This window comes from Pleurodeles waltl, chromosome 12 (assembly GCF_031143425.1).
Source record: "Pleurodeles waltl isolate 20211129_DDA chromosome 12, aPleWal1.hap1.20221129, whole genome shotgun sequence".
NCBI lineage: Eukaryota > Metazoa > Chordata > Amphibia > Caudata > Salamandridae > Pleurodeles > Pleurodeles waltl.
The window spans coordinates 50,796,527-50,823,416 of record NC_090451.1 but is presented as its reverse complement, the minus strand read 5'-3'; the positions used below and the strand labels follow the sequence as shown (position 1 = coordinate 50,823,416).

Below are 26,890 nucleotides of genomic sequence, written 5' to 3'. Positions count from 1 at the left end.
TCCACCCCGTATCACCCCCAGCAGTTGTTCCAACTAACCGCACCCATATAAGAGCATAAACTTGATAGAGGTCCCACCTTGGGATATCCCCTAGAATGGGTCCTCCATGTTTAAAGCCCACCTATGCCCCTAGAATCAGAGCCTTTCTAGTACTGTAAATGGATCTTCAGAATCTAGTATGGACAATTACTGGCTTCAATTGGAGGATGGGTACGTGCAGACAAATAGAGAACACATCTTAGGAGAGAGAAAAAAATACTGCAAAGTGATATTTTAAAGTTTAGCATATTGCTTCATGTTTTTGAAAAACAACATTTTTGATAAACACCAACTTCATATAGATCAATTTCGACCTTTGTGAACAAGATATTTAATAATTTATGTTTTTGTACGATCTTTACTTGTTTTAGTATTTTTGTGTCTGGTCTTGAAGTTCAAATGGTAGAACTTGCTTTGGTAGGGGTCCCTGGCTTCCAGGAGTGGTTCAGTGTGGGCCCCCCAGAAGTCAAAAGGTTAACAACTGCTGTTTTAAGGCTTGCCACCCTCTGTGCTAACATAACAAGGTAGCGTTGTGCAAAATGTCCATGAAAATTGGAAGAACCCACTCTTCAACCCCTCAAAAGTTGAGCAAAATGGTGCAGTGAAACCATTTTTTTTTAATAGAAAATTTAGATTTAAAAGAACTTAACAAAAGAAGCACACCCCTATGCAGAACACCAGTCTCCCTTAATCACATCAGCACCAGAGGCATGTGAAGCACTGAGTATCTGAGTAAGGCATTGCAGCCAGGTCCATAAATCTCCTCGGCCCAGAGCACCACAAAAATCAATGGCCGCTGTGGAGCTGCATCCCAGATGCTGACCTCAGCTGCAATACATCCACACACACCTATAACTAAACACTCAATCGCCTAATTAGAAAAATGAAAGGCTTTTCTGCTAATTCCTAATTAGGTGGAATCAATTAAGCGACTGTATCTGCACCAATGTGGTGCATTCTGTGTGCCTAGTATGACCAAGAGCTTTGGAGCCATACGCGCATGAGTTAATGAAATTCATATCTTCAAAAGACGGACGAGAGGTGTATTCATGCAGTGCAGTGGGCCACCACCAAGTGAAGCGAGATTGGTATGTTAAAGTGAAATTACCAAACTCCCGAAGCACTTGCAAACATTAGGTCTGGTGTAGATCGCCAGCCTTTTGGATTGTCAAAACTTGTTTTGTCATGTTTTTGCAACACTTCATTGTCGGTTGAGCTACTGCGACATCATCAACCTAAAGTAAAAAATGGCTTAAAGTACAAATATTATCTATATTTTTGGTATCAGAAAACAGATATTGCCGTTTAGTCCCTGGTACGTAATGGAGCTACTTTGAGTGTGGATGTGCTCCTTGTGAAAGGGCAGAATGCCGTCACTCACTGTGAGGTTAGCCAATGGCTGAAGTGGGCTGACCCATGATCCCATGGGATGCTTGGTAGTTGGTGGAAGAAAATGTGAAAGATACAATAGCAGACCAATCACTGAAGGCGGCTAGTGGAAAGGCCCTGTAAGTATGTATATCATGCATATAATTTAGGAAATCTAAAGGTCCTGGAAAACCCCAACTGAAAAGCTCGTTCTCTTCTGTTTCACTGCTTAAAGTCCAGCCAAAGAACCACTGTTGGCAGCGACTAAGGGAGTTCATTGTAATGGCTGTTTTACCAGAGACAATTGGCAGTGCACTTTATAACCATGGCAACATGGATAGAAAATACAGTTGGAAAAAAACACAATATACGTTGTTCAACATTTGCATTACGGTTGTTTAGGTAGGGTGGCATTCTACGTTCAGTTAAAGAGCAGTTTCCTAAAATCTTTTATAAAGTGCTGTTTAAGGCTCCTCAAAGGCAGAGATTGACACGTCCCACTTGACATATGTCCAGAGAGGATGACCTAATGTTTGTCACGTTTCCAGAAAAAGATTGGTTGAGGGTGAAGGTGTTTAGAAATGTGGTATTGTTAACCTTGCAGTGAGCTTGGCTTTTTCATACTCTGTTTCCACTGGAGATTTGGAATTTTTGCAATGCGCAATCCATGTTTATTCAGGCAGATATCTATGTAGGTAATGTATGCTGAGCGAGTGTGATGCTATGAAACCTTTTCATATTCAAGACCAGAGTGGCGGTCTCATGGAGGACCGATTTGAGGGCAACTAGCGACACTTTAACAAATCAGTTGGTAGACCGTTCCAGCGTCCTAAATGTGAAATGACCAAGGCTTGAGTCCTTAACTTATTCTCTTGTTCAGAAAGAAGGATTGGAAGATGTACAGATGCTTTGGTTGGAATCTGGAGTTTCTGGCCATCTCTCAGATGTGAAAATCAAGGTCTGAGAGTTTGTCAACATTAAAGTCAATGGATATTACAGCGGTGATCCTTTTAGGTGACATGCCAGTGGCTAGATCGTGACATTCGTTAGGGGAGAACAGGAGAAATTCTACCTTCCGAGTGTTCAGCTTTAGTTTCATATATACACGAGCCATCCAACAAACCATCTTGTAATCCGATTAAAATTATTTTTAAAGAATATTACTGCTTGTAGCGTCGTGTTGTTTGGTTCTGAAGTTCTTTCAGAGGAGGTTAGGGCCTTGATGCGGTTTGAGCAGTCCGTCTTAATATATAGTTAGGAATCATTTGCATACCGCAGAACGCAGATTCCCTGTTTTGTTAGGGCATCGCCTTCTAAGAAGTACATGGTGAGGATGAAGCCTTAAGGGATCCCATGTGAAACTTCAAAGGATTAAGGTGAAAAGTCCTATTTCGATGCACTGTGATCTGTTAGGAGAAGACAAAAAAGTGGAACACTGTTCCCCTAATACCTATTCTGTTACCTAGGAGTTTTGGAGGGTTTCAAGACCAAGGGTCTGATTACAACCTTGGCAGATTGAATACTCTGTCACAAACATAAAGGATATCCAGTCCATCGTAATACAAGTTCCATTATATCCCGTTTGTGACGCAGTATCCCATCTGTCAAGGTCGTAATCAGGCCCAAGCGTCTCATGGGTCGACAAGGGCAAGAAGGCAGGCTTTCCTTCATCGAAGAGATAAGAGGGTAATGGCTACAAATTTGGGGGAAAAAATGTGTTTCTGTTGACGAAGTTGAACCAGATTGCACATGTCCTATAAAATGATTGTTATTGGTCTAGTCCATTAACCGGTTCCAAAATCTTTCCAAGATCTGGCAGAGGAAGGGGCTATCTAGGGTGGACATGTAGATGGTGAGCACTCCAGGTCAACGTTTGGTTCTTAAGAAGGCAAACTCAGATCGCCTTAAGGAAATGCTTGAGACAGAGGGAGTGCCTTTTTGCCAGAAGGCAGGGAGAGAACATTTGGGCTGTTTAGCTGAGAAGTGTATGTAGGTTTGGTTTCAGAGGCATTTCACGGTTTCGTGTTTGAGATGGCCTTTTTCAGCGTACCTACCAAAATGGGGTGAAGGAACTCCAGGAAACATTGGCCGGGGGTCCTGGAGAAAGGTATATTTTATGCGACTGAAAGTTGGTGTGCTTTAAAATGTTCAACATAATTGTTGTTATTTTCTTTGGTAAGTAGGAGGGGTCATCCTTGTATTTAAATCCTGTCATTGGAAGTGGAGGAGGAGGTGTGGATTGATTCTGTACAGAGTGGTACTTTAGTGAGTTTTAATGTGTGTGAGATGGCAGCCACCCTTGTATCATGATGGTGGAGGACAGATGTGTTTGAAAGTGCAGTCCCTCTGTCTTCAAGGTATAGGGAGGATGAGAAGAAATGTGCGAGGGAGCAGAGGCCCTGGTATCAAAGCACATGAAGGCTGAGTAGAGGCGTGTTAAGGGGTCAGAGACCCCGGCATCTGGATGGCAGAGGAGAGATTTGAGCAAGGCGTTAGGACACTAGATCGGAGGAGAGATGGCCTGGCTCAGAGACACTGACATTAGGACACCAAGGAGAGATCTGTGTCAGGAGATAGAAACCCCTACCTTCACTACACAGTTACTGCATCAATGGATAGCAGGAGAGAGATGTGTGCGAGGTGCCAGACCCTTGCGTCAGACCAGACTGCTGTGACATCTGTGTGAGGGACAGAGCTTGACCTAAGATGTACATACAGGGTGACAGAAGGGGGGGAAGGTGGACTAACATGTTTGTAGTCCTTGAGGTGATACATTTGGAGGTCAGCAGAACATGATTTCCAGGATCAAGCTTAAACAGGCACCTATAGCTGCCTGTACACGTCGTGCAGCAGTCTACATTCGATCTGGTCCCAAAACAAAGTACATTAGATCAGTTTCTATCCGCGTTCAACCAGTCTCCAAATCTGCTCATGGTTACTCCTTCTCTTGCCCCACTGTCCTGCTCAACACCCATTTTTTTCCAACATATTTCGCAATAACTATGACTGAGGATGACCAAACAATGCACCACGATGCATCCAAAGACAAATAAATGCATGCCGAGTGGGTATAAACAAATCCCTGATGCATCTAAGGCAAAGGGACCATTTACTTTTGACACTTAGATTCCATATACTCAGTCAGTACTTTGAGCTTGCTAGGTAAAGCTAAGCGCAGTGTTCCCAGAGCAGTGAATGCCCGGTCTGTAGTAAATACAGAAGTGTATGTTCAAAAAATGAAAATATACACCTTCATTTCCCCTTAATATTAATTTTGTAAATTACTTTTATGAAAGTTTCACGTCATAAGAGGCAGGGAGGGTGGCTGGAGTATTTTGTCACAAAGGTGGACGAAGGTGCAAAATTTGGTTTCACCGGAGGCCTTATCCGAGCGAAAGCGAGCTCTTCCGTCATCAGCAGTCAGTGAGGCGTGTGGATGCTTACTAATGTGTGTTAATGTGTTTGAAAGATACTCAGGGGAAACTGACCTCAGTACCAAGAGGCACCACAGGAAGCAGAAGAAGACCTGTGTGGATGGGTGGTGATGGTGGTGCGAAGGGTGGTGGCGATAACTGCATCTGGCTGCAGGAACTCGGAGGGAAGAGGGTGAGAGATGACAGAGTTTCACACCAGGAGGTACCAAACAGAGGCGAGGAGAGATAGCAGTATACATGTCTGTCTTCCCTAACAAGTAAGAACTGTTTGGAGATGTCCATTGGATGGACAGAGATCTGAATACATTAAATAATTAGCTTTTTACACACTTAGAAGCCTTTTAAAAGACTGAACACAAAAACAGTTAGCGTAGCCAGATGTACTCTGCTCCCTTAATTTTGATAAAAAATTAAGACATATGAATCTTCTTTACATTGTTTTGTTCACAGATTTTGTAAGTTAGTCTAATTTTATTTTTGCGCTTTTTCTTCACTGAAATTAAAAAAATTTAGAGATTTGTCTTGCCTTTTTCTGAGAGTTTGTACCGGTGGCTTTATACGAAGAATCATCCAGCGCAACTAATTTTTCAAGAGGTCACCAGAAAGGGTTCGGTCCATCGTGTTTTACAAAACTTTGATGCTTCGTGAGTAACGGGTGCCTCAGTTACCATCTGGGACACAGGGATAAGACAGTAAACACAAAACCGAAAACAGACAAGGTTCAATGAGCCGTTCCACTGTGCACGAAAATCTATTTAATTAAAGCTCAACACACAGAAAATCAGAAATTCCCCAGAACAAGTGTGAGTAAGGCAGTGTTCACATGGTGAGGCGAAACTACAACCATTGCTTGTTCCAGTAACATGAATCACAAATTACAAAAATACATTTCACAGGGCAGATTACAGGCTCCTTTAAGTGTGAACATCTTCTTATTCAGCTCCAAATTAGTCCCTGTTGTTGCTCTCAAGTGTAGTTTTTGTTTTGGATTCAATTCAAAATATGACCTCACTGTATCTAGGTCAGAACAACTGACAATACAATGCAGTGCATTTCCTAAGGCAAGATTTGATTTATGCAGATGTTAGGATGTTCAAGAATAGCGATTATTCTTGTTTTATTTTTAATACACACAAATTATTTCAATAGAGCTCTAAGCATTGTGGGGAGGAACTCGAGGTTCTCTTTATAGTTCCCCATCTGCCAACCGGTTGCGCTAAAAAAAAAAAGTGACTATAAAGCATCCGAAGTTGTGTTTCAAGAGAATTACAAAAGGGATCCATGGATATGCACTGATCCCAGATTCATGATATCGAAGTAAGAGCACCAATTAAGCTCAAAACATAGAGGGGGTAGTTGGTCAATGAACCCAAGGCCCAGCATCATGGGGCTTCTCCGCAAAGTTCACAATCGTAAAGAGACAGATCCCCCTACTCGGTAAAGTTAGAGCTTCTAGTTAAATAAATATTTAAAGATTATTCTACTTTTCATGTAAAAAGTGTAGTGGCTGCTTTCTGACAACACAAAGTATTTTGAGTGCATTAATGTGAGATATACAGAAAGTAAAGACTACAGTATATATATATATATATATATATATATATATATATATATATATATCTAAAAAAAAAAAAAAAAAAATCAGGAAACCACACCAGAAAAATAACCTCAGAACAGCCCCCGTCCCCCAAAAACATACTACAGAGCTTGCTTTCTAATCCTTCCCCTTCTTCACTTTGTTCCCAACTTGAAGAAACTAGACACACACACATAAGGCGATCTGTACAGTAGTTATTCTATTAACTTGTTTTCGGTTAGCTCCACAAACACCCCAAAATCTCACACAAATCAATAATAGCAGGTGCACAAGCTCATATTCCTCCAAGCAGTTACTTGGCAGTGAGCACAGAAACAACTTCACGCAATCCACCAAGAGAGCGCACAGTCCAAAGACGTGGACCGGAGATTCGGGCCTGGAGTCGACTAACATAACTCACTGCAGCAGTGAAGTGCAAGAGATTGGTGTAACACTGGTGTTGAATTTGCATACTTCACAGACAACCAATACAACACTCAGACCTCAAGGATTATCAGTCTGCTGCGGTTAAGTTGCAAACAGCAGTTTCAAATAAGACAGAACAAAAGGGACAAACACATGCACAGTGAAAAAGCACAATGGATGATGTGTCAACTTTTTATTAGAAATTCCCATAGGGAATCTTTTCCGTTTTATTTTACGCGCCTCAGTAACACATTCTGCTGTCTGCATATGGATAGAAATTATTATTTAACCAACTGAACTTTAAATCAACAGAAAAAGATAAACTCTAAAACAAGTGTGCAGATTAAAGCAAGGAACCCGATGCGTTCTGGATTCAAATTTACATCAAGTGAATAAGAAATATCTGCTCAGCTGATGAATGAGCTGCGGTCAAAATTGGATCTACCAATTTTCAAGAATATGCAATTTTTGCTCTTTGTCTGAACATTTCACAATACTTGGGCGTATCCCCATTACTAGTTAGTGTTTCCATAGCTGGATTAAGATATGACAAGTTACATTCATTCCATCAATATAAAAAAACAGTTAAAAACACTTCGTACAATAGCTGGCAAGGGCCCCTTGCCGACAAGGATAGTCAGTGGGTGATAACTTTCGAGACGCCACATATTGCAGCTCGCAGCCGCTATTCCAGCATTAGTGGACCACCTGTGGATATTATCACTTTAATGAGATGGCCTCTTACAATGCTGGACTAGGAGAAACACTGAAGAGGTAGCCCTTGTCCACAGATGCCTTTGTGGCGCGGTTCAAGTCAATCCCAGAAGCATCTTTCATTTTACTTAACTGGACAGCTCAAGGTCTAGCTGCAAAGCACTATTATATAGAGCACCTTGGTCTCAATAATAAGCTTGCAAAGGGCAGGACGGTCCTATTGTTAGTGACAGTTATCACTCACCAGAAGAAAAGAAAACTCAGGGTGGCTGTACTTGTAGGAATTTTAGAGAGAGGATTGTTGACAGTGATGAGGCTACATTCCATCCACTAATTCTTCTGCCTTCAACTTACAACATAAAAGAGTAATTCAACTTTTTATACACATCAGCCCTCAACATGTTAACCCAGCTGAAGACGAATTAGAGAAGGGAATGCATCATGCTTCAGTTGTTTCAGTGTAACAGCTACTGAGGAAAAATGGACTGGCACAGTTCCGCCAACGAACAATTGAGGAACTTCAGAGAAATTACTGAGCCTTCTGCAATGATATGTCGTGCAATGTGGGAACAGCTACAGCTTTTGCATCTATTGAGGGCATAAATCACCATTTTCAGTGCAAATAATTTTTAGGTTAAACACAGTGACCCAGCATTACAGAGTTTAGATTTTTTTTTTTTTTAAACAAGGCAGTGAATGTGGACACCTGCAATGGCCTTCAGAGTAGATCACTGCCTCCAATCATTTCACGATCTCTACAGCTCTCTGATGTGTTTTTTTTTGGTTTGGACAAAGGTCCACTCTAGAGGCATGTCCCAAAAAGCCTTTTACAATGGAGCTCTGCAATTGTGGTGAACACTTTAGGAATCATGCTGGCCACTTGGAATCTCTTTTTGATTAAAAACAAAAGTAGTATTTATCTTTCAACATAACTTTAGGTCACCTTCTGTTTTTAGTTACCATACGCTGCTATTCAGAAATGTCTTCTCAAAACACGAGAGTTCTGTAAGTGATAGAAAACGAGAAGTCCGATTGGTCAAGGTCTCTTCAGCAGTACCTTTTTCTCATATAATCTGGCAGATGATTTGGTCACCTTTTAATGGATCACACTTTTTCATCAAGTGCTTGCGGTAAGGAGGGCGTTGAAGGGGCTGTGGTTTCTTCAAGAGCATTTTGGTTTTGGATATCTGTACCGGAGACCTCTGGCTTAGTTTTGGTCTGAAACCAAAGGAGAAAAAGGAGGAAGAAATTGCTTTCAGTAAAATTAGCCTCAAGACTATCCAAGACAACAAAGTTTGCATGCTCATCCTTTTTTTATCATTCAGGCCTGGTTAATATTATTAAAACTTCAAAATACCACATGACAAACGTCTCCACGGAAACGTATTGTTAGAAGCTAAAAACAACAATCAACAAGTTCTTTAATATTGTTCAGGAGGATAAACGGAGGCATTCCTTTTTGGACTCGCTTCCAAAGCATGTAAATTAGCTCCCTAAAGACACTTTCCTGTATTAAAACTCTACCACTTAATTTGCTCAACATGTGATGGCCCAGTAATATCTCTAATCCTGGAGGTCCTAAGCAGAAAATCTTGTACTGACTGTGCTCCACCTCTACGTGCCGCACAGTCTGTGCGCCTCCCGACAGCCTCTTAGACCATGCACCTATGACTGTAATACAGTATGGGCAAAAGAATCCCTCATTAGCATGAAGCCACTACCCTATGCAAATGAGGGAAGGCCTTCAAGTGATCGCGCTGGTGCAGATGTAGCACCTACGTGATCTATGTTACATAAGGACCTTACAAGCATCTGCGTCCCCTTTGTTAACAGAGAAGTCCCTTTGGGTGCAAAAGGTGGGTGCATGTGCCTGTTGCAACCTATACCTGGGAACTTTGTATAATGCAGTCTTAGATGCTTAAAGGGCAGACACACTACACCTTAAGTGCAGGGTGAACCCTCATCAGATGTCTGTGGTCCGAATTAGCAGCACATTAGAGGTTTATGGCGCCCAGATTCCTTGTAATGCCTACACCCGTTGTTCAGGGACAATACATACACTACTTCAGCAAATATGAATTACTTACTAAGAACAAAAACTAATTACTTAAAAAGGATTACGGCTGTGCCCAGCAGAGAAGATATGGAAATCAGCAGGTGCTTCTGTATTATCCTCCTCAGTAATGGTGCGGTATCCTGAGATCCCCAACATGCCTTGTGCTAAGCGTAATATCCAATGTTTTCCAGAAAATTGAACTTACCACAAGCCAATAGCTATCCTCCGAGCAATGTACCTTAAAAATGTACCAGCTTTAAGCAAATTAAACTTGATATTTAGAAATCACTCATTCTGATTTTTCAAATTTTACAGCAGAGAGGCCGGAGGGCCAGTTAAGACAATTTATTGAGTGGCGCATTTGTTGCTAAGATCTTATATCTGCATAATCTCCTCTTGGTACACTCAGTCTCATAATTTCTAAGCATGAAGAAAAAAAAACGAGCTGGCCAATGAAAATAACCACCACTTAAGCAACAAAAGACAATGTTGGATGTGGTTCAAGTTACATAAATGGTAATATATAAAAATATATATATATTTTAAAGTTAAATAAGTGTACCTCCATCAGCGCTCTCATCATGCAACTGGCTTGAAAAAAGTTCAACAGTTCCTGTTCAATGCCAGCGATCTTGCTGCTCATGTGTCACATGGGTGTGGAGTGCCAGCAAAGACAGTGAGAAGTTTTAGGATAGACACTGCTCCTGGCAGCTCTTGCATCCTATATGCATCAATAATAACTGGAATAAAAACATCATACATTACAGAGAAACTTCTCGGCTTACCCTGTGCTTTATATAAGACAGGTACGTGTCCCATCCCAAAGTAATCACATTCACGTAGATGACACGATACTTCGGAGCCAGGAAGTAGAAATTAATCATCTGAGCAGGTGGCCAAACACACCAGTCCGCCTAGAGAGGAAACAGATGCTAAACATAAAAACTCACTCCAAAATTAATTCTGATCACTCTGCGATTACAGAAAACATATGGATGCCCTTCTACAATGATTGTGCAGTGAGTTTTGGCTACAGCAAATTAAATGAGATACAAACCACCCAGAACATAGACCCCTTAGGGTCCGTCTTCAATCATGCATTTCCAGACCAAGAGAATCAGACATATGTGCATGGTCTGTGCCCCCACTCAATTCACAAATCCAAAATGCAGGCATTATTTTCATTTAGAAACGTCCTTTAAGTCCACTTATTTTAAGTTTTATGCAACCTAGATGATAGAACCCTTGTTTGAGAGCCAAACATTACTACATTCTCATACTAATCCACACCCTCTCTACTACAGCCTAAAGACTAAACCGGGCTGCCCATATCATTTGATCTTACAAAATGTGACAAGGTTTGTGATGCATCTCTGCACAACTCAGCAGTCATAATTAGACTCTGTGTGCACTGTTCACTAACATGCATGGCAAGGGCACTGAATATAGTCAGTCTTTTTCAAAATCAAAATGATTTCCATGGACAAATGAAGGTCACGTGATTCCCACCCCATCTAGATTCTGAAAAGGTACTTTCTTAGCCTTTACTGCTGCAAAATTAAAAGACAAAAAAGTGATTGCTGTGTTCTTAAAGTAAGTGAAACAAACAGGAAATATTATCCATACCTAATATTTGCCCGTTTTATCTGAATTAACGCCCCCACCCTCTTCCGAGACAACCATCAAAGACTGACTATGTCAAAGGATTTTACCTCCCCAAATCGGCGAAAGGAACCCTGCATATATTAGAAAAAACTGTACAATGTTCCATTCACTTTGGGCTTCTTTAAAGAATATTTAAAATAAATCTAAACTACCTCTGAGCACCACAACTTACTACAAAGTAATCCATTAAAACATAAAATATTTTTCCTTTACCTTGTAAAATTCCCAGAATTTGTCCTTGAATTCCTGGGTGCTTTCTTGCAAGGTTTGGCCCTCCATTGATCCCATCCCTAATGTTAAAATAATCCACAACATTATTAGTTAGATTCATTATTAGACTTCTTACGAAGAAGGATAACACAGCAGGGAGGGATGCTATTCGCATGGCGGCCACTGTGAATGAGGGACTTAAAACCTGTATAAATTAAAAACGAATACATCTTACCTAAGAAATACCATGCTCCCAAAAGGGGTGAGCATATAAGCTGATCAATCAACACCTTCTTTGCCACTAGTTTAATTCCCTTCCCGGGAAATGATCGATCTAACCACAGGTACCAAAAATGCATGAACGGACCCATACTGCAACCGATTGCAAACATTCTTCCTGCAGGGGTTAAAAAAAAGAAATTCTATACTTTATGGCGTACAGCACTTCTTCTACACAATCACAAATTTAGCCCTTAAAATTCTAAAGTTGCACTTTAAATACACAAATATGGAAATTGCATTAATAAGCTAAATGTCCTTGGATAATGTAAGATAAGTGAATTTGTCCACATACATGCTATTCTTCAGTGCTTTCACCTCCTCTGTGAACAATGGTCCTAAAAAGTGTATTGTGGCTTTTAATATAATTTGCTAGAAATGGATTAGAGATGATTTTTTTTATTTTTTAAAACATGTGCTTTATTTCTGTTGATATCCACCAGTATACAGATTTGTGAAAACATGAATATTGAGTAAACATAAACTTTGGGGTTTTTATTTCTTTTTACTTTGGGCTAATACAGTTACACCATGATTTTGCATTAGCCACCGTTGAGTATCACAGCTTTTCACTTCTATTTAACGATTGGTATGTTAATAATCTTGCAAACTCACATGGAAATACGACAGAGAAGATTCCAGCATAACGTTCCTAAAATGGCATGGGTGTAGATTCAGAACTCCACCACGTTGAATGTACAATGTCAAAGCAGGAACCCGGAATTCATTGTGAATCATTTCAAGGAAGTACATTAACTCTGAACAACTACAAGATTAAAATTCCAGTTACCTGTTCGTGTCCAGTTTCTCTTCTGTTCCGGGTTCTTCCGAAGTTCTCGAGTTTGCTGAATGACATCTCCAGTGGCCAGGAACCCCCCGCAGGTTACTGTGTTGGTAATGATGAGTAATCTTCCTTTAAAGAAAGGTTTCCAGAGTACTGACAAACGGGCAAAGAAGAGTTTACCCTGGGGAAGCATTGCTCCCAAAATGTAATATTGTCAAATGACGAAACCACATTGACAGGAAAATCAATGCTCCTTGTACCCTACACTAAAGAAAAAAAGAAAGAAGACAGTTAAAAATCAGAGATTAGCTTACTTAAATTGGCTCACGAGGTGATCAAAAATTACATGAATTAATTTAAACTTTAAATTAGCACTAGCTTGTGTACAAAAAAAGAAAAATCAAGTAAATCTTAAACTACATTTTAGGAAATTACAGTTTGCCAGTGATGAATACTTTAGTGTTTGAGGTAACTGAGGTAAGCAAGTGTTGATATACTGGACTTATTTTATGTTATGGCATTGACACCTAACTGGTGACAACTTCTTTCAAATACTTTGTTATGAAGAAAGGATGCAGAACAAATATGGGTAATACAGAACAAACCATGCAGCCCAAAGGATTTGTTGATCCACAAACCCAGCTGACTAGACTAAGCTTTAAAAGTGGGTGAACTACCAAACCCATTTAAATTGAACTTTATAAAAAACTGGAACTAAAGAATATATTTGGAGACTCCATCCCGCTCCTATAAATGAATAATCAACTGGATTATATTCAGAGTAAATGCTAACCACAGATCACACTGTACAGTGCTCTACAGCTTTGTAATACACAAATAGTGCATACATATATACTACACAAAGAAAAGTGTAATTCTTAGTTAAGTGCACGATCTACATAAACATTGATTTCAGCTATAAACTCATTACTCAGCCTTAAAAAAAGGACTACTTTCTTATCATATTGTCATTGGGGGGTCCTTAATTTCCTCATATTGCACAATGAACTCTAGTTTATATCAGTTAGGGGAGGTCCTGGCCTATCAGTGCAAGAGATGGGATTTAGAGTTTGAGTCAACTGAAGAACTACCAGGACTTGTGATACGATCGCAGTTGTTCCTTACTCACTATATATATATATATATAAATAAATGTAGTATGGTAGCTATAAACCCATATCATCCTCAGTTAAATGTTCTGACCTATAAACAGAGTGCTTAGACACAGACTTACAACCAAAACCAAATACTATGAAGGTCCCAGCGTATAAAATTCCATTCTCTTCTAAACAAATGTGTGAATCTTAACATAGGTGATTCTATGTCAGGGCCGGAGGTGAGGATTATACAGTCCTTTCTTCACTTTTAACCCCTTCCGTGCTGTTGATGTAATGGTGACGTCCAGTGGCACATCACTGCTGTGCCATGGATGTAACCATTACGTCCTGCACCTGGCCCAAGGGGGGAGCGCTAACACTCCCCCTGCGGGTCTCCCACCCACACCCCCCCCCCCCCGGGCAGGGATGGCAGCGGAATCGCTTTTGCTGCCACCCCCGGCCTCCCCAGTGACATATGATAACGTAAGCATGCGATGCGTGCTGACCTTATCAGAGGTTGCCCCTGACGAGCAGGGACCACATTTTCCTCAGATTTCTGTGTGGGATCACTCCACCGGCACAAATTTCCTACCACCCAACGTTCCCCTCTGTCTCCTGATAAAAATGAAACCTCGCTTGTGTAGGTGGGCCAAGTGCCTGTGACAGGGAAAGGCCAAAAACATGTCAAAATTGAGAACGAACCGAAGCAGGACCAAAAGGGCAGTTTTGAAAAAAAAAAAAAGGTTTTAGGCTGACAAGTGGGACAGAATTTTTATTGGTACAGATGCGACAATGCTGGGTGGTAGGAATTTTGTGGATTCTGGAAGGCTCCATCACAAAAAAGTAGGGAAAATGTGTGATTTCAAGCAAAGTTGGAGGTTTGCAGGGCACTGTGGGTAAGAAAATGGTGTAGGGTACATGTGAAGCACACCACCATGGTGGACTCACCAAGATGTTTAGTTTTCAGACGTGTCTAGGTCTGGTAGATTTTTCTAGGTGGCAGGATGCTAAGGTCCAAAAGTGGTAGTCCAAAAGTGCTCCGTCGGTTTCCCGCCCTCTAGACACCAGAGATATAGATTTTTTTTTTTTTTTACAGGAGGGTAGCGACCCCTTATGCAAGGGTCGCTTCCCTGGAGGGCAAAATTATTTTAGGCCATTTTGGCCTATTATTAGAAGGCCAATCGGCCCCCAAAGGGGGGCAGAAACCCGTAGACAACAGAGATTATTGTTTTTTTTATTTTTTATTACATAACAGGAGCGAACCCTTGGGCAAGGGTCGCTCCCCAGAGGGCACAATATATCAGGCCTTTTCTGTCCCCCTTGGGGGCAGATCGGCCTACTTTTATTAGGTCAATCTGCTCTCAAGGGGGGCAGAAACCACTAGACATCAGCAATTTTTTTATGATTATTTTACATAACGGGAGCGGCCCCTTGGGCAAGGGCCGTTCTCCCTGGGGGCATAATATTTTAGGCCATTTCTGCATATTTCTATTAGGCCCATCTGCCCCCAATGGGGGAAGAAACCACTTAGGCACCAGGGATTGTTGTGTGTGTGTGTTTTGTTTAAGGGGCGGCCTCTTGGGCAAGTGTCGCTCCCCATGGGGTCAATTACTGTTGGCCATTTCTGCCCTCCTAGGGGCCAGATCGGTCTATTTTTATTAGGCCCTTCTGCCCCCAAGGGGGGCAGAAAACGCTCCGGCACCAGGGATTGGTGTGTGTGTGTTTTGTTTGGTGGGGTGGGGCAGCCCCTTGGGCAAGGGTCACTCCCCATGGGGGCACATTAATGATGACCATTTCTGCCCTACTGGGGGCAGATCAGCCCTATTTGAATGCCCATCTATACCCAAGGGGGGGAGAAAGCCCACTAGACACCAGGGATGATTAAAAAAATAAAAAAAAACAAAAAAGGGAGGGTGGGTTATGGCCATATTCCCACCCCAAATAAATAGGGACAAAGTTATTCTGCCCACTGGTGGGCAGATGGGGCAATTATCCCTGATTCACTCCCTGGGGGGATAGGGGGCAGAAAGCCAACTATATGCCAGGGAATTAAAAAAAAAAAAAAAAAAAAGGGGGGTGGCTGGGGGTGGCAGCAAAAGCATGGTGCCTGTGGCAGGAATGCCCCAAAACCCACCATGCCTACCAACACAAGGGAGGTACCATTTTTATCAGGAGACTGGGGGAGATGGGGGGGGGGGGGAGGGGAAGACTGCTGGATGGAAGGAAGTTTGTGACTCCTCTCAGATTCCAGAACATTGCAGCACCAAAATGTGAGGGAAAAGTGTTTTTTTAGACAAATTTTGAGGTTTGCAAAGGATTCTGAGTAACCGCACCTGGTGAGAGCACCACAAGGTATCCCATCCTTGTTTCCCCTAGGTGTCTAGTTTAAAAAAATGCACAGGTTTGGTAGGATTTCCTAGGTGCCAGCTGAGCTAGAGGCCAAAATGCTCAGCTAGGCACTTTCCAAAAAACACGTCAGATTTCAATGTAAAAATGTGATGTGTTCATGTTGCGTTTTGGGGCATTTCCTTTCCCGGGCACTAGGCCTACCCACACAAGTGAGGTACCATTTGTATTGGGAGACTGAGGGGAACACAGAATAGAAGAATAAGTGTTATTGCCCATTATCTTTCTCTGCATTTTTTCCTTCCAAATGTAAGACCGTGTGTAAGAAAGAAGTCTATATGAGAAATTCGCTGTACTTCACATGCTAGTGTGGGGACCCCCAAATTCAGAGATGTGCAAATAGCCACTACTTCTCAACACCTTATCTTGGGCTAATTTTTGAAAAAAAGGTTTCTTTGATACCTATTTTTCACTCTTTATATTTTACCAAATAAATTGCTGTATACCCGGTATACAATGAAAACCCATTGCAAGGTGCAGCTCGTTTATTGGCTCTGGGTACCTAGGGTTCTTGATGAACCTACAAGTCCTATATACCCCCGCAACTAGAAGAGTCCAGCAGACATAACGGTAAATTGCTTTAAAAAATCTGCCATAGCTGGAAAAAGTTACATAAGAAAACGTGAACAGAAATGGTTGATTCAATTTCAATATTTTTTTTATTTCAGCTGTTACTTTCTGTATGAAAACCTTGAAGATCTACACAAATAACTCCTTGCTGAATTAAGAATTTTGTCTACTTTTCAGAAATGTAGAGTTGTTCGGGATCTACCATTGCTTTCACACCGATTTATGTCACTAACTGGAAAAAGGCTGAAAGCACAAAAAACTGGAAAAATGGAGTATGTCCTAGTAAAATGCCAAAATTGTGTTGAAATTGTGTTGAAAAATGTGGTTTTCTGATTCAAGTCTGCCTGTTCCTGAAAGCTGGGAAGATGGTGATTTTAACACTGCAAACCCTTTGTTGATGCCATTTTCAGGGGGAAATCCACATGCTTTCTTCTGCAGCACTTTTTCTCCCCATTTCCCTTGCCCCCCCACCCCCCAAAAACAAATGTAGCTGTATTTTGGCTAATTTCTTGGTCTCCTTCAAGGGAACCGACAAACTCTGGGTACCTTTAGAATCCCTAGGATTTTGAAAGGACACAAATTTGGCGCGGGTAGCTTATGTGGACAAAAAGTTATGAGGGCGTAAGCACGAACTACGCCAAAGAAAGGCTTAGCACAGGAGGTGGAAAAGGCCTGGCAGCTAAGGAGTTAATATTGCAGCAAGTTCAAAGTTTAAACAAAACAAAAAAACACTATAAAACACTACATATCCCATGAGTCCAACAGAACATTCCCATGGCAACCATAAACCAATAGTAACACTGTCCAGTCCTTCCTCTTTCTTCACAGCTGACCCATCAGTTAAGCTCCTCGATTCCTTTTGGTTAGGTATTGCCGGGGGGGGGGGGGGGGGGAGAGGTCTGCCTTGTGGTACTGACGTGTGGTGCTTTTTACTATTGCTTATCCAAAAGCTGGTCTAACTGCTTTTTTCCTTACAGATTGTGGTGGGCTTCAGCCCGAGCATGGGTTTTGAGTACCTTGCGGGTCCTGAGGCGCACCGCAGCCAGTTTCTAGCACACTTTCCCCAGCGCTGTTCAGGCACCAGGCGCGCATTAGGGAGTAGGTGGATTTGACCATGAGCCCTAGTTTGGGTCTATTTTAGAGCCTTTACCTCCCTTCCAACCCTCGTCAACACCACATTGCGGTAAGAATCAGGCCTCGGCCTCCCTTACTCGGATGCCCCTTGGTGGTGTGTGCTGCCTCAAACAGTGTGAACACCTGCAAGATGGCTGTCCTTTCTAACATATTACAGGGAATGATACTTTACAGATGGTCTCACCCCAATAATATGGAATTTTTTCAAGACCATGCATATTCCCCTAACCTAGCCTCAGAAGAGGAATGGCCCCTTTAGCGCCACCTTCCTGCAGGGGTGAACAGGCTCCTTTCCCAGGCAATTGCCAAGGGTGGCATCTCTGCAAGAACGTGTGGACAAGCTTATGTCCCAGGTCTCCTTTGGCTCAGAGGGCCTGGCCACAGGGGCAGGTACTAGCAGCTCTGCCATCTCGGTCTGTTCGAGACCTTTGAAACGTGGCGCGGTGCACCTGGAAGGCTTGGAGTAGAAGCCTTCCGTAAGAGGGCGCGCATGTTACGAAATGCACCCTGCTGGGAGGGTGTTCTACCTGGGGAGTTTGGCGATGATGTCGCCCCGGAATTTGACCCATATCTGGGGTATCCCCAGTTCAGGGGTGGGGGGTTGATACAGATAAGGGCTTATCGGATGAGGGGTGCTTATCGGTTAGACCCTGGCACCCGAGCTTGGCCAGCTCAGGTTCTTGTGAAGGGGAACAAGTGAGCACTGACATGTATGACCCAGAACACATATACCACCCAAGGTCTTCTGAGTGGGTCCCAGAACAGAAAGTGGCCAAGTATGTGGCCAGTAAAATTTGTCACCCCTTGGATAAAGAGGTGCGTGCCCGCTTGCGGGCAGAATGCCCTAGGCCAGCCCTAGAGGGTAAGGTGGTGGCCACTCCCAACATTGCACATTCTTTTCCAAATATATGAAAGATCCCAAAAAAGGGATTGATTGCTCCTGGTGTGCATGCCAGGATAAGCTCCTAGTTGTCTTAGGCCCCCCCAACTAGCATAATAGAACTGGCTGAGTAATCCAAGCAGTCGGGATTCCCCCTACTCACAGACATTGTGGTGGGCTGGACACAGCAGGCGGTTTGTCTTCTTGAAAACGCCAAGTGTGCCCACTCCGCGGAGTGAAGACGCTCTCTATTGATAAAAATCGATCCTAAACTTGGTGAACTTTCATCATTGGAGGCAGGGCCAATAGAAAAGGACAAACTTTTTGGGGAATCCTTCGTGAAGGCTCTTGGGAAGTTCGTGTCCACCTTCTCCACTCTGGACAAAGCGCAATCTTCCATCAAGAAAGCCTTCCAGTGAAGGTTTTCTATGGGGCCGGAAGAGGCTCCTCCGGCTTCCCATCCATTCAGGCCCCTCTAGAGGTCACCTCACCAACACACATCGCTGGAAACACGCTCAATGCCATCTTCTTCACCATCAATCCCCGCACTCCAGGACTCCAGGCGCACTTGCAGATGGCTAGAGAAAAGAAGGAGTTACAGCAAGTCCCCGGAAGATTTTGAGGCCTTCAAAGCTACTACCAAATCCCACTAAATCATTAGAGTCACCAGGAAAGCCGCCCTGCAGGACCATGGGCTGAACACCGTTTCCTACGTCAACGACACCCAGCTATCACCTCACTGACTGAAACCCCACTACTGCCAAGAAGAACCTCCATAACGGGATGGAAGCCATCACCGCCTGGATGAAGAAGAGCTGCCTCAAGCTCAACTCCGACAAGACCGAGATCCTCATTCTGGGAGCATCCACATCAGCCTGGGACGACTTCTGGTGGTCATCAACCCTCGGCACCCCACCCCAACAAACCACGCATGCAACCTCAGCTTCATCCTGGACTCATTGATCACTATGACCCACCAAGTCAACTCAGTCTCATCCTCCTGCTTTCACACAGTCCGACTTCTCTGAAAGGTCTACAAATGGACCCCAAAGGACTGCCGCAAAACTGTAACCCTGGTTACCAGCAGACTCACCAATGGCAACGCCCTCTACGCCATTACCACCCAGAAGAACCTGAAAAAGCTACAGCACATCCAAGACGCATCTGCCAGACTCATCCAGGACATCCCACACCACAAACATATCTCCAATCACCTAAGAGACCTCAACTGGCTTCTTATCAAGAAAAGAATTAACTTCAAACTCCTAGTCCAAGTTTACAAGGCACTCCATTACCTAGGACCCGCCAACCTCAACCACTGCATCACCTTCTACTCCACCAGACCTCTCCACTCAATAACCACTAGCCACCGTATCCCGCATATGGAAGGCCTCGGCTGGTCGAAATTCCTTTGTCTACCACACAGCAAAGAGCTGGAATACCTTGCCCCTGCACCTCAGGCAGTCACCATTGCTTCCTCAATTCAGGAAGGACCTGAAAAGCGGACTATTCAACTGAAGCTCAGAGAACAAACCCCCTTAGCGCCTTTAGACCCTTATGAGTAAGTAGTTGCGCTTTATAAACCGTGATTTTGATTTTTTTTTTGTTTTAGAGGGAAGGCCCGCCAAAACAACAGGAGGAATGATGGCCGATATGGCACCTTCTTCCCCAAACAGGGAGGCGTGTAGGGTAGGCTCAACCGAGCTACCAGAGGAGGAGCTACTGTCCCAGGAGGCATCAACGATAAGCAGTACCTTTTTTTCCCCTCCAAAACTGGGAGGGAGACTGAGGTCGTTGGCCCACGGATGGGCCCAGATAACTTTGGCCCCGTGGGTGCTGGAGACAGTCAAAGGCTTTCACATAATTTTACGGAACTCCAGGTCAGAAAGTGAAACCACGCCCAATATGCTTTTCCCTACAGGAGTCAGATTTGATTGACACAGAGGTGCAGGAGCAGCTCTCCAAGGCAACTATCAAACAGACGAGTCTTCATCCGAGGGGTTTCTTGAGCAACCTATTCCTGGTGAAAAGAGAAAAAAAAAAAAAAAAAAAAAAAAAAAAAAAGGACAAGGGATTCTGACCAGTTATAAATCTAAAGTTGTTCAATGAGTGGTTGGTTGACCACCACTTCAAAATGAAGGGCATTCATTTCCTAAGGAACCTTCTCCTTCAGGGCAGCTGGCTAGTTCACCTAGATCTCAAAGATGCCTATCTGATGATTCCCATTTTTCCAGCTCATTCTCGCTTCCTGCAATTCAAATGGAGGAATCGGATCTATGAGTTCCAGTCTCTATCATTCGGCTTCTCCTCGGCTGCATGGTGCTTCACAAAGCTCCTGAAATCTGTTGTGGAGACCTTACGGTCACAGGGCATCAGGTTGATCATCTATCTTGACGATATCCTGCTGTTGGATCAATCTCACAACCAACCACAACTATTGTGCTTCTACAGGACCTCGGGTCTGTCATCAAGGGAAAGAAATCGGAAATGACTTCATCTCAGTCAATGACTTTCCTGGGTTTCCCGACAGACACCACTTCAGCTATGTTGGAACTTCTGGAACTGAAGATCATCAAGATCAAGAAGAAGCTTCTCAAAGTGTTTAGGAGAGACAGTATATATCTCTGACAACTTGCAAGGATAGCTAGATTGTCTTCTTCGATCCAAGCTACCTTTCCAGGGTTCCTGCACTACAGGGCTCTTCAACGGCTGAAAGCATCCCATCTGAGGAGTAGCCTTACGTATTCGGAACTAGTGGCACATGCACAGCAGCCAGAATGGAGATTCATTGGTGGATAGACCATATAGACCATATGGAGGCATGGAAAGGGCGATCGATCTTCGGTTCTCTATCGTACCTGATCATAGAGTCGGATGCCAGCCAACTAGGCTGGGATGCCAGATGTGGAGAGATCTCCATGGGAGGCCAGTGGACACAGGAGGGGTTGAGTATGCACATCAACTGCCTGGAACTTCTTGCAGGTTCCATTGAGATCCAATCCCTTACACAGAACAAGATCTCATGCTGTGTAACACTGAGGATGGACAATACGACAGAGGTCCAGACTTTCAACAGACTGGGGGGCACCCGCTCCAGAGCCACAGCAGAATTAGCCAAGGACTTTTGGCACTACTGCCTCCAGTGACAGATCTTGGTGATGGGGGAATGCCTTCCGGGTTCCTAGAACATGGTTGCAGACTGGAATTCCAGACATCGCAAGGATTTCAGCGATTGGCAACTGGATCCGTCAGTCTTCCACGCACTAATGGAACGGTGGGGCCCTCTTCTCTTCCAAATTGAATGCGCACCTTCCCAGGTATTTCAGCTGGAGACCAGACCCGGGAGCAGCAGCAGTGGATGCCTTCCTCCAAGATTGGACATCGGGGAAAACCTATGCTTTTCCTCTGATCCCCAGAGTGGTGGCTCAAGTCCACAGACAGAGAGCATCTCTGGTACTCATCACCCCGATTTGGAGATCGCAGGCATGGTTCCCCATACTGCTGGAGCTGTCATGGATGGAGCCGCTTGGTTTGCCATCGTCACAGGGGATCCTCCGGGATCCTTCCCGACGCCCTTACCCTCAAGTAATGAAAGGCCACTTGAACCTGATGGCCTGGAGAATTTCAGGGGACGATGGCAAGACATCCGATTTTCAGAGGAGGCTGACAATCTCATCAGACAGGCGTGGGCACGAGGCATGACCAAAAGATATAAATCGACCTGGAACCGATGGTCCTGTTAGTGTAAGGAGAGACACCTGGATAACGTGGGGGTCTCAATTCTACACATAATAAATTTCCTTGCAGACCTATACAAATCAGGTCTAGCTTATCTCACAGTTAATTCTTCCAGGTCAGCCATCTGGGCAGGACACTTTCCTATCAACAATATTCCAGTGGGGGAACATCCTTAGGGATGTAAATTACTTAAAGGTTTCAGAATGTCTGGGCCCCCGGAACCCAGACACTTCGCATTATGGGATGTCACTAGTGTTCTTCATCTCCTCTCGGAACGGCAGAATAAGCCAATACTTACTAGGAAGGAGATATCAGCCAAATTGGCCATGCTTTTATGCCTCATATCCTACAAGAGAATCTCAGACTTTCGGGCCCCCGACATCACAGCGAGAGTATTCATCTCAGAGGGGGTTACATTTACTATATCCAGGCAGAACAAAACAAATACCAGGTCGGTATCCTATCCTAGGTTTGAAAGTCATCCTAAGCTCTGGGTGGTCAGATGCCTCATGGCGTACGAGGGAATGATGACGGAAATAAGACCACCAGGTATGAAAGAATTAATTGCCATCAAGAAGACATACAAGGCGGTTTCTTCCCCATCTATTGCCAGGTGGGAAAGATCTATTATGACAGAGGCTGTTATCGATATTTGCCTTATTGGTGTGCACTCTACCAGAGGCGCCATGGCTTCTAAGGCAGTACAGGAAGAGGGCAAGCGTGAAGATATTATGAACGCGGCGGACTGGTCATCAGAATCCACCTTTAAAAAATTATGTTTCAAACCTAAACCTGTTCTGTGATCTACATAGAGGCTAAGACACTTCAAGTGAGGATTATTAAAGGAGTACTTTATAATTTACAGACAATAATATTATTTCACAAACTACTGGTTTAAAGAATAATTTTTCTGAGATTACTTTATTTCTCGATAACAAGCGAGTAGTGTATATCAGTTTTTTCTCTATACATATCCTTTAAAGACTGCAACGTTGCTAGGATTTGTCTTTGGTAATCAGAATGATTTGCCCTGATTTTATCTGGTAATGTTTCAGGATACTTAATATTTTGTTTGCATTCTAGGGTCTGACTCCAAAACGGATTAAGGTCGCTTGAACTTAACCTCCTACAGTGAAGAAGAGGAAGGACTGCAGCTGACCCGCATTTATGTGGGCATTCGGACAGTGTTACTATCGGTTTATGGTTACCATGGGAATGTTCTATTGGACTCATCGGATATGTAGTGTTTTACAGTGTTGTTTGTTTGAACTTGCTGTGATATTAAAAGGGAAGAAAGGCGTGCATGATCCTCGCCTCCGTGTCCTTAATAGAATTGCAACTTTTCTAGGAAATGTTTCATTTTTGGTGTTAAAACCAGATCTGGATGCAAGTGTTCCTTACCATGATTTGTGGAAACGAACTATGACCATGCTTTCAATTTCAGAATGACAGGGAGCTTGAATTTACAATAAGAGCCAAGGTGAACAGAATGGCTGTGCAAAGTCACCACTATCTCATGGTTAAAACACACTCCGAAGTGGGATAAACACAACCAAATGAAAACTCTGCGCCAAATGAAAAAGAAATCAACACAAGAGAGTGAAAGCCTGATATAGAGGACAGAAAATGATGAGAGAGAAAAGGCAACATGAGAAAAACCAAAGCAAGAGAGCGATACTGAATTAAAAGCGAAAGCCACACAAGAAAGCATAAGAGATAAAGCAACACAACAGAAAGAACCTAAATTGATTTATTCAAGGAGGACAGGGGACCATTAGACAATGACACGGAGGATGCATTTGGAAAGAACAGATATGAATAAGAAAAGAAAAAACTAAGCGAGTACTGATTGTGGCACTACATGCATGTTTAAAGATATATGATTATTTTCTTTTCAATTCAGAGTGTTTTTCTGTCCGGTACATTTCTCCAGTGATATCGATGAATGCAATTTATTACCCAATAAAAATGACTGAAAAAGAGAAATACAAACAATATGTTAAAGAAGAAAAGAAAGACAGGAAGAAAAGTGAACAGGATGGAAAAAAGTATCAAAATGAAAGTGAATGTATGCAACAGCAGATTATAATGAAGATACTGATATAAAGTAAGACAGAAAAGTGGAAGTGAGAGCATAAGTCATGGGACGAAACCAGAACATCTGAGCTGGGGAACCATGGCTAGCAAGAGGTTCTTCCACATCATGTGTTACAAGTTATATTGTTCCTGTTTCTTTTAGGCAACAGCAGTTTCTAGTGTTTTGAGTGCATATTTACAATGTTAAAGGAGAACTACAAGTTTGAGGTTGCAACATGCTGTTGCTTAAAGACCATCACTGACTGAAGATATTCCATATGACTAAGGTGACCAAATTCTCAAAACATAAAACCAGGACAGGTCATAGATGTAGAAGTAGCACTACAGTTTGCAGCAACCATTGACATAAAAACAGGACTACTTGACAGCGGTCATAGACATAGAAAAAAGGACTATAATGACAGCCTCCTCCATGGACGCATATGAAGAATTACAGACAACAAATCAGAGAATGCTAATGTGCCGTTAAGGAGGCCATGCCCCTGCACCATATTTACAAAGTGGCACAATGGTAGCATTGCGCCACTTTGTAACCCCTTGTGCCACTTTATACATGCGCTAGGTATAATGTATGCAAGAAGGGTGTTCTCACTCAAGGAGGCTGCAAAAAAAAAAAAATGACGCAGTGAAATCAACAAGATTTCACTGCAACTTTTTTTCCGTCATTTTTAAAGCCTGCTCGGGGCCAGCGTTAAAGTGATGGGCCCATAGTAACCTATGGGCCTCGCTAGTGCTTTGCTTTACTAGCGCCACAATTTATGGCACGAATCCAGTATAGCGCCACAGCAGCGGTATAAATTATGACTCTATTGTGGAAACAAGCACCATCTGTCAGAGGTTCGAGGCCCTCCTCTACCCACAGGCTTCAGCCTGGGCCTCATCCCTGGTGTCTAGTGGGAGAGCTCTGCTCTTCTGCTGGGCTGCCCTCTACCTCTTTTCTCCTCTTTTTATTATTTGGGTGCTGTTCCTTTTTTTGCCTTTCCTTTTTTGCGCTTTCTACGTTTTTTTCCCTCTCTTCCTCTTTTCTTCCCCTCACTCCGCTCTCTCTTCACTCTCCCCCCTCTCTCACTCCTTGCCGCTGCTGTCCCGTCCCCCTCCTCTCTCTCACTCTCTATCCCCACCTGCTTTTTTTGTGCAGTTTCCTGCTCCCCCCTACCCAGCTGTCCTCTCCTCCCTACCTAATGGCAGACATGCGCAGCGGGCGCACCTAAGGCAAGCCCGTCTGCGCCCATCCATGACCTGTACGCAACCGGCACCAGGACCCTGGTCCTGCCACCTCTACACATCAGCAAAACTGATCGCACTCAACCCAGGACGCAACAACAACTGCAATCAAGCATCTCCAGGCAACACATACGGTCCCTTCAGCTGCCTCCGCTGCTGCCAGACCTGCACCACCAACAAGACCCAGGACCCAGCTCAACCCACCCACAACAACTCCCCGAACCCAAAACCCCTGAGGTGCATCCTCCTAAACGCCCGCTCTCTCCATAAACACACCACCAAAATCTGGGACCTCCTTGACAGCACCACCCCGGACTTCGCATTCCTCACTGAGACTTGGACCAACGCCACCTCAGGCCCGGACATCGCCATCCCCCAGGGATACAAGATCGCCCGGAAAGACCACCCCAGCTGCCCTTGGGTGGGGGGGCATCATCCACAGGTCCAACCTCCGCCTGACCACACACTCCGAAGAATCCACAAACCTGATGGAACACCTCCACTTCAAGCTACTCAAGCTTATCATCTATGCCCCCCTCTCCCCCCCAGACCTCGCACACCATTCGCAGTCTCCATCACCGGACTGCATCTACGCACATGCCATTCCAGCCACCAACTACACCCTGCTGTGAGACCTCAATCCGAGAATTTACAAGACCCCAACACTGCATCCCTCCTAGACAACCTCCACAACATAGGACTCCGACGGATCGTGACAGAGCCAACACACTCAGCAGGACACACCCTCGATCCAATCTTCACTACAGGAACCTCTTCTACCTTCAACCACACTACGGAACTCCCATGGACAGATCACCGATGCATCCACTTCACCTTCAACACACCCACCATCACCAGACCCCCAACTCCAACCATCGCATACAAACTGGACAAGAACAACTGACGATCAGCTCACCCCCAACTTCGCACACAACGACGACCCAAACACCGCAGCACGCACCTTCCATAAATGAATCACCGAATGCGCCAACACCATAGCCTCCCCTCAAAAAGAACACCCCCGCAAAGACAGCCAGCTGGTTCATCCCCGAACTCCAAGAATTGAGACGCACCTGTTGCCGCCTTGAGAAAATCTGGAGAAACACCAAATCCCCAGAAGCCCACAGCAACTTCAATGCCACCACCACTGCACACCACCAACTCATCAGAAACACCAGAAAGAAGGCTATACA

General features: G+C 43.7%; 1 protein-coding gene across 2 annotated transcripts in view; it reads right to left on the bottom strand.

The window, feature by feature from the left end:
- Positions 1-7,021: 7,021 nt before the first annotated feature.
- Positions 7,022-26,890, bottom strand: part of MPV17L2 (MPV17 mitochondrial inner membrane protein like 2) — a 38,364-nt gene continuing 18,495 nt past the window's right edge. The window contains exons 2-7 of one of the 2 annotated variants that reach the window (XM_069216920.1): positions 12,558-12,817; positions 11,724-11,885; positions 11,492-11,568; positions 10,399-10,527; positions 8,651-8,775; positions 7,022-8,560 (exon numbers count right to left, since the gene is read on the bottom strand). In XM_069216920.1, coding sequence (XP_069073021.1) covers positions 8,662-8,775; positions 10,399-10,527; positions 11,492-11,568; positions 11,724-11,885; positions 12,558-12,744 — 669 coding nt within the window. In that variant the 5' untranslated portion in view covers positions 12,745-12,817 and the 3' untranslated portion in view covers positions 7,022-8,560; positions 8,651-8,661. Of the gene's footprint in view, positions 8,776-10,398; positions 10,528-11,491; positions 11,569-11,723; positions 11,886-12,557; positions 12,818-26,890 lie in introns of both variants that reach the window. The other variant, XM_069216919.1, reaches the window with a different exon arrangement.